Genomic DNA, 11,827 nt, shown 5'->3' with positions numbered 1-11,827 from the left:
TATCATTGAAACTTGATGCTTAGGTAGGTTAGGTGCTAAAAATGGTTTTAATGGAGAAGCATAATGGTGGCATCAACCACTTAACTTTGTGAAATTTGGGGTTTGATTGGGATTGGACACGATTAGACGGATGAAGGTGAAAAAATCGTAAACGTTTTAGGGTTTTAATTTAAGATGGCTAGATTAAATACTTTACCAATTTTGTAACATCTATGTGATTTTTGTTCCATCCGATCATGTCTTGTGTCATTCTAAATGTTGCAACCAACATTAATGAGAAGTTTTTGATCTGTCAAAGGCATTGGTTGCCTTTACTGTAAAGAAAATGACTGACTGGCTAATGATGGTGCCAATGGTTAGACGGGGAGTTGATGGTAATGGTGATGCAGCAGAAGGTGGTCCAAACCACATTGCAGGGTTGGGGAAAAAATCAGTTGGAAAGGTATTTGAATGAAAAAGGGGTTGTGTTTCCAGGGCAAGTTGGGTGGGTTGCATCTTAGCAGTTAGCAGTATGTGTAATGTAACTGTGTTTTAAAAGGGTAAACGAATGTATGTATAGGGTAGGGTAGGGTAGGGAGAGGGGTAGAAATGGAAGATAGAATATGGGGAACAGTGAAATAGTGGGAGATTTGGAAGACAAAATGGGAGGAGAGGGACAGAAGGGAGGGCCTTCTGTTGAAACCATCATTCCTCTTCTCTATCCGTCCCATCTCTGACCCCTGCCTCCTCATCATCATGGTGGCTGTTGCCGGCCCCAATCCACCACACAGCTTCAAAAGTCAAACTCCATTTCATTTCTTTCTTTTTTTCAGTAAACTGAAATCTATCAGGGTTGGCTTCCGGTCAAAATAAAAGTTATTAAGAAGGTATCTTCATCCTTGAATTAAATTAACGCTAATAACATACACTAGATCAGTACTAAAATACTTTAATCAGACTACATATGAATTCAAAATATTGTTTTCTTTTGAAACGAATGGTATATTAACGATGTCCAAAAGCCTAACCTTAGTGGTTGAAAGACTAGATCTTTTTATACGTTAAATATACTTGTCTGAACCAATTCAAAACCATAATATTTGAATCCCATTTGAAGTCAATCTAGCTTAATTAATCATCGAATAAAAACGACTGTTACCAACTGTTTTGTATTAAGCACTTAATGAGTAAGCAATGGTCGTGTAAGTCTGGAGAAGATGAGGGTGGGTGGTGACAGTTTTTAAGCTACATGGGCATTTAAAAGTATATATAATATTAAAATACTCTAACTTTATTGGACGTAACAGAAAAAATTAACGGTCGTTAGATAGAATGACGAAAACTAGTGTGAAATGATAAACGTGAGGGACTAAATTTAAGTTTTTAAAATTTAGGAAGGATATTGTTGAAATTGACAAAAATTCGGGACCAAAAAGTAAACTTCATATTTTTCACTTAATAGTTGCAGGAGAAAGAGGTACTGGAAAATTATTCTCTTGCTTCACCGTACGTAATCATGGCATAGAATAGCATACCATGCTGTCAGTCACAACATTTCCAGAGGGTTTTTTTTTTTCTTTTAAATATATTTTTAATATTTATTAATTAGAGGTGGGTTTCGATGATAATAAAAGTTAAAGTACAAAGTATAAGAAATGATCTTCACCCTTACATATACACATTAAGATGAGATGTATTGAGAAATACCGTATCAATTTTCATATCAAGCGCGATTCATGAGTGACTTTGAGATAAAAGTTGATCAATGATTCAGATTTCTTCTTACGCTTTCCGCCTTAACTCTCTTTTTCACACGATCCATTACCTTATTAATTAATTTTTTTTATTTTTATTTTAGTCTCGTAGAAAAAAGTGTTTTTTTTAGTAAGTGGTTATTTTACTAATTAAGGGGTTGTTTGTTTACCTTTTAATAATTTCATTAAAAAACAATTTCTGAATCGTTAAAAGTTGAATCTTGTTTGGCAAAAAAAAAACAATCTGCCTCTTAATGATTTTAAAACTCTTTGAATGATTTTGTATCATGAGTCTCCCTTAACTATTCAGTGCCCTAATTTCATTATAAACAATGTCAAAACAATCATATTTCATTTTACACTATATGATAAAAGCCTCTTAATCATTCTGCATCAGACCATTCATCAAATGTCAAGCAACCTCTAACTCTTATTTATGAGGTGGATATATTTCGTTTTCTTTATTATTAAAGTTAAATTTATTATTTAATTCATTAAAAAATATAATAATTACAATGTGAGATCATCAATAGAAAATTTTGAAAATAAATATTTAAAAAGAAAAATAATATTTTAATAGATAAATTAAATATTTTAATACCATAATCAATATTGGATTCCTTAATATGAAGAATATATTTAAAATAAATGTTTTTTTTTCTAAAATTTAACTTTTATTCGTACATTTTAAATTTTTTTAAAAAATATGTTTGAAATGCTATAATAAATAGATGTGAAAATTGATCAATAATTAATAAATAAAAATGTAAATTTTTTTTAACTTTTTTGAAAGCGAGAGATGAAATGAAAGATTTGAATATCTTCCAAATTACCCCTGCCATGTGTAAACAAACAGTAGGTGTTTCTGAAAAATGGCAAGGACACCATTGTCATTTAAATTAGCTAATTAATAAATTATGTTTGATAAAAACTAACTTATAAAAATATAAATTGACATCTTAAAAAAATAGTTAATTAAAAATATTTCATAATAAAATTCTAACAATATAACTAAAACAAATATTTAATAATATAATATATTAATTAATACAAACAAGATATTAAATAAAGTTAAAAAATATAATACGGTAAACGGTCTAATGAAACGAGGACAGAGCTTACCACGCTTCCCAAACCGTATAATACCTTTCCAAGTGGACACCTTTGGCATAACACAATCTCCGACTTGGAATTCCGTCGGTCGTCTCCTCTTATTAGCGTAACTTTTCTGACAGTCTTGAGCCGTTTTCAACCGTTCACGGATACATTTAACTTTGTCAGTCGTTTCATGCACGATCTTGGGTCCGGAAAATTGTTTCTCACCCACTTCACGCCAATAAATGGAAGTCCTACACTTTCGTTCATACAACACTTCCAAATGAGCCATTCCGATACTAAAATGGTAGCTATTATTGTAGGCAAACTTCACTAACGATAGGTGGTAATCCCAACTTCCACCGAAATCAATGACGCCTGATCTTAGCATATATTCGAGAGTTTGAATGGTCCTCTCACTTTGGCCATTGGTTTTAGGGGGATAAGTGGTGCTTAACTTCACCCTCGTACCTAACTCCATTTGCAGGGCATGCTAAAAGTTTGAAGTGAATCGTCTCTCTCTATCCGATACAATCGACAAAGGCACCCCGTGTCTGGAAACAACTTCATCGATGCACAACTTCATCAACTTGTCCATCGGTAACATTTCTCGCATGGCTAGGAAATGAGCACTTTTGGTCAAACTGCCGACCACTAGCCAAATAGTATCATGACCTCTCAAAGTTTTGGGCGACTTGATCATGAAGTCCATGATGACGTGCTCCCAGTTCCATTTTGAGATCTCCAAAGACATAAGGCTTCCGTACGGTCGTTGGTGTTCGGCTTTCATTTACAAACATGTCACGAATCGCTTCACGTAGTTAGCCATGTCTAGTTTCATGATGAGCCACCAATAATCCAACGTCAAATCCCTATACATCTTTGTACTTCCCAAATCCCAAGTGGATGGGGTACTTGGATATGTGAGCATCTTCCAAAAGTAATTATCGGTTCCCCGCATCTTAAGCACCTAAATGCGCCATCGGAAGAGTTTCAAACCTCGACCATCTCCCGTAAACGATAAATGTTGTTTCACCATTACTTCACTCTTGAGGTTATTTTCCAATAATGTCTCAATTGGTGGTTGTACTGTTTCATTCGCCCAAAGTTTTTATTTTTTCCACTGAGGTTTGTTCTTCGGTGCAACGTTTTAGTAAGACAATAGTTTATACATCATCTTGCTTTCTAAACCTCTTGATTGATGTACGAAGCAGTAAGGATAGTAAACTAAAGAAACTGTTTAATGGTGCCTTTGTCCAAAGTTTTTATTTTTTCCACTGGATTTTGTTTATTTAGCATCAGGTTTTAATGAGGCAAGAATTATGTACCATCACCCATTTGACTCGGCACAAAAGGGAGTGTTAAAGGATTATGCGTTTTCATAAAAAAAAAAGTAATTGAAATAATAGTTCTCAAACATTAGAATTTACCATAATGAACGTTTACTTTTCGTTGCAAACTCATTCATATATAAAGGGCTTATAATTAATGAGAATATATAGCTTCTTGGTTCTCTCTATGTTCACTATTCTATTACAATTTTAAAATTAATTATATTATTGAAGATTATAAATACATATATTTTTTTAGAAATGGTTTTTAAAACTTACATTTTATACCTTTATATGTATCATAATATATTAACTAAAATACATAAAATTACGTTTTTATTGTAGCGTAGTGTTATTGAACATAAATACATAATTTTTTTTTTACATATCTTAGTTCATATATTATTAACCCCTATACATTTAACATTAGATATTGAACTCTTGATGTTTTTTTTATTAACCTGGATATCCAACCCGCTATAAAAGCCGACTAATTCCGAGCGACCACCTGCTTTGCAGGTAGCCCGGAGTCACCGCAAATAACCTTAATATCCAACTCTTGATGTTTTTTTATTAACCTGGATATCCAACTCTTCATGTTTATGATAACTTTCTATTGCAAATTCTGTAAAAATGTATTTTACGTATTTTGGTTAATATTTGTAACTAATAAATATGATAAGATGTTAAATGAAAAATGAAAAAGTAATAAAATAATAATATATTTTCTGTCGTAAAATAACGAAAATATCTATATAAATTAGTACAATTTTAATAATATATTTTTCAGACTTAGTTCATCCAAACTCTAAAGTCTTTTTTTTCCAGACTTAGAAGTCTAAACTATGATTTAGTGGGATTGATTTTATATTTCAAAGTTATTTCAAGAGTACAAGTTTGAAGAGTCATTCTTGAGAGTTTTACTTTAAAGTTATTTTCAGAGTATAAGTCTAAAGAGTCATTCTTCATAGTTAGCTCACATGAACTCTGAAGTCTTTTTTTTTCGACGGAGCACCATGCAGAGCTTCTGGCTTGCCTATATAGAGCTCTGAATTTTGAAGAGTTTTATTTCAAAGTTATTTCAAGAGTACAGATTTGAAGTCATTTTTTAGAGTTATACTTCAGAGTTAGTTCAAGAGTACAAGTCTGAAAAATCATTCTAAATTTAATTCTAAGTTTGAATTCAATTTACTAGTATAGTTTCTTTCTAAATTTAATTTTTATTTTAGGGTTAATTTCATTTTAACTAATTATTGATATAATTTCATTTCTAAATTCAAGTCTGAAGAGTCATTTTTCAGAGTTATTCTTGATAGTTATACTTCAAAATTATTTCAAGAGTACAAGTCTGAAGTAGCAATCCTACTTTCGATGATCATTCATATATGTAATATAAGTTTCCTGATATCATTTAATTTTTTAAAATTATCATGTGTAATATACGTTATCAAACCTAGTGTATATATATATATATATATATATAAGTGTATGTGTGATTATATATATTGTGTGTATATGTATTGCTATAAATAAATAGAAAAAAAAGGAAAAAGGTAAATTACAATATTGGTCTTTGAGATAAAGACGAAAAAAAAGGTAACACTTAACGGATTAATTTAACGGAGTTAATGATTAGGAACTATTTTTAAAGCAAAATGTAAACAGTATGAACGATAATTATAGTTACTAAAATCTAAGGATCTTTTTTTGAGAATGGTGAAAACCACATGGAGCAAAATCGTAGTTCACTCTTATTATAAATTAAAGATTATGATTTTTTAGTGAGTAATTAGACTTGATTTTCTTTGTATTGGATGGACCCACCATTTTTATTTTTATTGATCGAGTCGGAGATGGTATAAAACACTAAAAATATCTAAACTTGGCTTCTATATTTAGAAGTAAGAAAAAATGACTTCTATAAATAAGATATTAATATAAAATTAAGTTTTTTTTATAATTATATATATGTGTATATGTATGTATATATTGATTAATAGTTTAATATTAAGTTATTATTATTGTATTAAAAATGTTTTTAGTGTTTTTTGCGTGTGGTTGAAGTTGATTTTTTTTAGTGTTCAATGAACTCATCATTTTAATGTTTTTTTTACCGGTTGGATTGAAGATGGTCTAAGAGAAGATTATTAGCGTAATCTTGGATTTTAGTGTAAGAAGGGGCAAGAAAAAAAAATACCCATTTAATAATATATGTAAATATAGAGGAATTTTAAATACAAATCATTGAAATAATATATACCATACAAACTATGATTAACACTTATATCATAAAATAATCGAGATATTTATAAAAATGACGAGGGTTCATTAATTATGATCAATATCTTCATGAAAAATGATAGGGTTTATTTATAATGATCTTTGCTTTAAATTAGAAATAATCGAGAGATTTATAAAATTATATATTCAATAAGTTAGATGGACGATTAAGATCGATTTGTATCTGAAACTTCCTTTCGATATACAAGAATCAAGTTATTAATTTATTTGAGTTTTTAGGATACCAAGGACATGTTTGAAATTTTTTGGAATTCAAGTGGCTTTCACACTAAGACAGTTACCATTTCATATTGAAATAAACAAATAATTAAAGAAATCAAATAAGACAGAACACGGAGATCATATTCAATAAATTGTATAAAAATCAGATGCACAATTTAATTGCTTGTTCATACCTTATTGCAAACAGTAGGTTTAGATATCATGCATATATGCTAGTTTTAAGTTACAACATGTATGATTGAGAAAACGTCGAACCATCTAACGTATAACATAGCAAACGAAAGAGAAATAACATCACAAATCATATAACACTGGTTCTCAAAACATGTTGGCTACCAACGTAACTGGCATTGGTTGGTAACATATTGGTATGGTGCAACTTTGGCACCCCTAACCTAAAGCAAGACCAACATATCATTTCCAATGAAATGACTCAATGAGTTGGTGTAGCTTAATGCCCATAGAGATGTCAAAATATTTGACTATGAGTACCTGCATGCAAACCAACTACGTACCAAATACTCTAAACCGATTAACGTAAACTCGTGCAAGGAGGTATTATATGCAAGAACGATAACACAAAAGAATCTTTACATGCATATAATTAAACATAACTTGTGTGTCTTACACTACCACATGGTGCCTTTTGTGGGACCATTAAATTCGTACCCAAACATCATCATTCACATATATACCATGGCTACAACTTATAGCCAAGCCACAAGCTTTCATTTCGAAGGGCTTATTGCCACACTCTTCATTATTCTATAAGAGTGTCACTATCTATCTAACACAACGTTGGCGTCAACGTAATCTTGTGTTGAATGTTCTTGTAGTCTAGCACATTCCTGTTTGGTGGTAACCTATATAAATCATGAGTGTTGTGATATGTGACTCTTTACATGTTTTACAAAATACGGGCATATGTAAAAACAGAATTCGAGTCGTTCCCGTTTTGATAAGTCATAAACCGGTTGCTACCAACTATGGGAGTCCATGATCCTTTTCAAATATGATAATTCCAAATTTGAAAGGAAAATAATTCATCAAGAATTTCAAGAGGGGAATGATATTGTACCTAAGAAAAGTGAAATATTTTTACCACAAAAGATAAAAGAGCAAGAATGATCACATTTTCTGCATCAGAGAAGAAGTAAAAAAATGATGAATGACAGTGAATCATTACTTTTTGTTTGATTTGGATAACAAAAACAAAATTTGAAGTCATGGCCATTTGTTATCATGACAAGGTAGGCCTATTACATTTGCAATTACTCCTACCATTTTAGAGAGAGAAAGCCATGAAAATGAAGAGTGAGATTGAGCAAAGAGTCAAACAGCATAATTTTTCTTTGTAGACAGGTGAGAGAACTGCCGAGAGAGAAAGCTCGTACTTCACACACATATATCCACATATACGTATACGGCCAATACATACATATGTACATATATATATATATATATCTATATATATCTCAGAACTTTTCTTTGCAGACGGTAATATAGCTGACTGGACCCTAGATCAATTTATTACTTCCTTCCTTTCTTCCTTTTTCTCTCTGTATCTTTCTATCTGTATACACACATAAACAGTGGTTTAAGAGTAGCCAGTTTCAACGTGATTGCCAAAGAGAAAAGGGAGAGTTTTGAATGGTTCTTGGAAGATTTTCGAGAACACCCGTGTGCTGAAAATCTGTAAAGAAGCAATTTTTAGGAAACCCTTTTGTTTCTCAGAGAAAAAAGAGATGGGAAGTTGTGGGAGGAATGGAGCAGTAAGGCAATATATAAGATCAAAGGTTCCAAGACTCAGATGGACTCCTGATCTTCATCACTCCTTTGTTCATGCCATTGACAGACTTGGTGGTCCAGAAAGTAAGTTATTTTTTTTCCACTTTTCTTGTAAATTATTGTTCTTCAATGACTGATGCTGTTCTGATGATGATGATGATGATGTTATGTATGCATGTAGAAGCTACACCAAAGCTTGTTCTTCAGATGATGGATGTAAGAGGACTCACCATTTCCCATGTCAAAAGTCATCTTCAGGTTCTTATTTTCATCATTCTTCTTCTTCTACTTCATTTTTTTTTTTTTTTTGAAGAACAGAAAAACAATCTTTTGATGTTAACTGAACATGGTTTTTCTTTATCAATGAAACCTGTTAACAGATGTATAGAAGCATGAAGAGTGATGGAAATAAGCAAGGTATCCTTCTCTTACACATATTCTGTCAAAATACCCTTTTTTCTAATTCAATTTTCTATATACGATTAAAGCACCATATTCCCTTGCCAAAATAAGCAAATTTTGAACAAATATTCCCTGGTTCTGAATCCTTTTTCTGAAGAAGCCATGACCACTTCGATAACCTCCGGTCTGAGATAATATATCGTATACGTACACTTGCAAAACATGTATATTATTTGCACAAACTTTGCCGTATACACTTTTTCTTTTTTTGAAAATACAAAACAAAATCAAACAACTACAAGAGACGTGTAGGTTTTTGGAATGGATTTTGGACTAAAATATCCATTTACATCCGCCATTTACTAACCCCCCACATTCCAAAAGTGGTTTTGTTGACTTAATTACAGAAGCAAACAATCAACCTTGTCCCTCGTTTCAAATAATGGCATCTTTAAGAACTTCCAAACATTCCCTACACTCATTTCTAGTTAGTCGGTGTTTGTGTTTCTACTGATTCATCAAAAACCCATGTTGAATCCATGTTTCATGATTTTTTTAGTCGAGTCAAAACACATTGCATACACACACTTTCTAAATAAAGAAAGGCGTTTCATCTCTTTTTCTTATATGCCACCTTTTCGTCTCTTTCTGTTTATTTCCTAATGTGGGGACTCTTATCTGGTCTCACTTATGCCGACTAATGATTTATGAAAACTTATATCAGAAGATGAAGATCTCAATTCCATTGGATCACACAGAAGACAATCTCTTGAGGATCATCATGATGGGTGTCTTGATCATGAGCATCATTTGAAGCCCACGATTCAAGATTCAGATTCTCACTTCATTTACACTCTCCCTTCTAAAAGGTTTGACCATCATTTTATTTATAATATTCACTAAACGAAGAGAAACCCAACATATAAAACTACCACATTAATGAAAGACTAAATGTTATGTTTGATTTAGAAAGATGCAAATCATCTATTTAAAGATCGTTACATAGTTTGATATAAGTTTCCTACTGATCCAAATAAAAATACAAAAAGAAATTAAAGAAAGGTATGAACTTGCATTTTGCATGTTGAATTTATATGTGTTTATCATCAATTTTTCATTTGTTTCTAGATGCAGAATGGAGACAAGAAATGGTAAGCATGAATGGTGGGAAAATGGAGAACAGATAGAACAAGAGGAAGCCATTGGGAATCTCACATGGCAGCAGCCTTCTCTTTCTTTTTCTTTCCCACATTTTCTCATGCATCCTTCCTTTACCCATGTAAATGCTCTTCATCCAGAATCTGACTTCCTAAAGGTTCTCTCTCTCTCTCTCTCTATCTATATATATATATATATATATATATACACGAATGACGCATCCCTAATTATAATCTTTTTTAGGAACTATAAATCATAGGATTCAAGTATATATCATTGGTATTAATTCGCGCATCTGTGTTATCCTTTCCAACATGGGGGGTGTGTGTGTGTATATTAATACACACACACACACGTATATGTGTGTGTTTTGTATAAACATGTACCCGATTGCAAAAGGGTTGCATAGTATGCATATATGCCAGATTGATTCTTCTTGGCAGCCTTTAAACTCTAGTAAACAAAGTGGCATGATTTCTTGGCATGCATGTGTAACTTTCAAAGCCAGAGAATATGCTGTTGCTGTTGCCATAAAAACCTGTTTGGTTGCTTAAACAATGATGCTTTTTCTGCCGTCTGTTTTTACACCATTTCTGCCCCCAAACTACTTCTACGCAAGAATTTCTGTAGTTTCTACATCGTGTTGTCAAAACATACATCTACAAACCTACAAAATGGGAATCTTGTGTTCACAAGTAGTATTTATGTATGCATTCATGTGTTGTACAGTACAAGTACATATGTAAAACAGTAATGGTTCCCATTCTTTTCTTTCTGTATGGTATAAAATATGGTTTACCAGTCTTTGGTTGTTTGGTGCGGAAAGCTACACAGTTTTTGGTGAAAATTTTCAAAGTTTGTGAAGGGATTTGGTAGGAAAGTAGGGCCTTCTTGAATTTTCTTGGTTACTAAGTATTTAAAATTTTTAAAAAGGGTTTTGGTTTTATTTAGATTTTTGAACACTGCGGATCGCCTAAGAGACGGAAATTGGAGGGCTCGAGAAGCACTGAAGACGAAGACGGATTGTTGAAGCTTTCGTTGCACCATCACTCGACACAAAGGAGCAGTAACGGTTCATCATCGAGTGAAATGAGTGAGGTGTATTCGAGGCCTAATGTAAACGATGGTTCGTTGAACAAGTGTAGTGTTAATTTAGACCTATCTATTGCTTTATCTGGCAATTGATGAGATATTTATTGAAGAGATTCTTTTCCGAATTTGGTTGTTTCGTTACGAGTTATTCTTTTGATTGTTGTAACGTTCTTTTGTTTTTTTTTGAATGAACGTGTCATGTCGAAATTGAATAAAATGTGTCAAATAAGTAATTTCGGTTAAAGACATCATGGACCACGACAATTTATCAATATCGATTTTAGCATATTATGACATGATTTAGTTTCGTTCACGAAAAAAAGTCTTTGACTTCGATTTTAAACCGAATGCCACCTTATCATTCGATTCGAAATGAATTCACTTTAATCATTCCGTTTCCGTGCATTAAAAAGGTTCCTTAAACGGAAGGCCACCTTATTTTTTCGCGTTATTTAATTCTTTTTTATTCCAAAAATAATACCAAATTTTGTGGATCTTGTTTTTGTTTTTCATTGCGACTTTACCATAACATGACAAACATCAATAAAAGTCTTCAGCAGTGAATAACTAAAAAAATGAATATATACACAGCTTTCATTTTGCAGAAGTCATCCCACAATAATATGATAAAAAGGGGTACGAAAGAGATAATTGATCATTGAAGAAAAATGGTCCCATCGTTTTTGACTTCATCCTTTGAGTCAT

At 32.0% G+C, this 11,827-nt stretch overlaps 1 protein-coding gene across 3 annotated transcripts; it reads left to right on the top strand.

Annotated features, from left to right (window-relative positions):
* Positions 1 to 8,229: 8,229 nt before the first annotated feature.
* On the top strand, positions 8,230 to 11,293 carry LOC112502304 (putative Myb family transcription factor At1g14600). 3 transcript variants are annotated; one of them, XM_025106184.1, is made up of 6 exons: positions 8,230 to 8,554; positions 8,652 to 8,728; positions 8,851 to 8,887; positions 9,600 to 9,741; positions 10,001 to 10,187; positions 10,982 to 11,293. In XM_025106184.1, the coding sequence occupies exons 1-6, from the start codon at positions 8,428 to 8,430 to the stop codon at positions 11,213 to 11,215; spliced, it is 804 nt and encodes a 267-aa protein (XP_024961952.1). In that variant the 5' UTR covers positions 8,230 to 8,427; the 3' UTR covers positions 11,216 to 11,293. The 3 variants fall into 3 exon arrangements, with proteins under 3 accessions (XP_024961952.1, XP_024961953.1, XP_024961951.1); XM_025106185.1 differs by having other exon boundaries at positions 9,597 to 9,741; positions 10,007 to 10,187; XM_025106183.1 differs by having other exon boundaries at positions 9,597 to 9,741.
* The last annotated feature ends 534 nt before the right edge of the window (positions 11,294 to 11,827 follow it).

This window comes from Cynara cardunculus, unplaced genomic scaffold (assembly GCF_001531365.2).
Source record: "Cynara cardunculus var. scolymus isolate 2C unplaced genomic scaffold, CcrdV1 Un_Scaffold_1190, whole genome shotgun sequence".
NCBI classification, from domain to species: Eukaryota; Viridiplantae; Streptophyta; class Magnoliopsida; order Asterales; family Asteraceae; genus Cynara; species Cynara cardunculus.
Note: the sequence above shows the minus strand (reverse complement) of the source record. Positions and strands in the feature narration are given on the sequence as shown.

Excerpts from the sequence above, each read along its gene's own strand:
- LOC112502304 (XM_025106183.1), top strand. The coding sequence starts at position 8,428 with ATGGGAAGTTGTGGGAGGAATGGAGCAGTAAGGCAATATATAAGATCA. Across the intron at positions 8,555-8,651 it reads CAGACTTGGTGGTCCAGAAA|AAGCTACACCAAAGCTTGTT; the intron begins GTAAGTTATTTT and ends GTATGCATGTAG. Across the intron at positions 8,729-8,850 it reads ATGTCAAAAGTCATCTTCAG|ATGTATAGAAGCATGAAGAG; the intron begins GTTCTTATTTTC and ends ACCTGTTAACAG.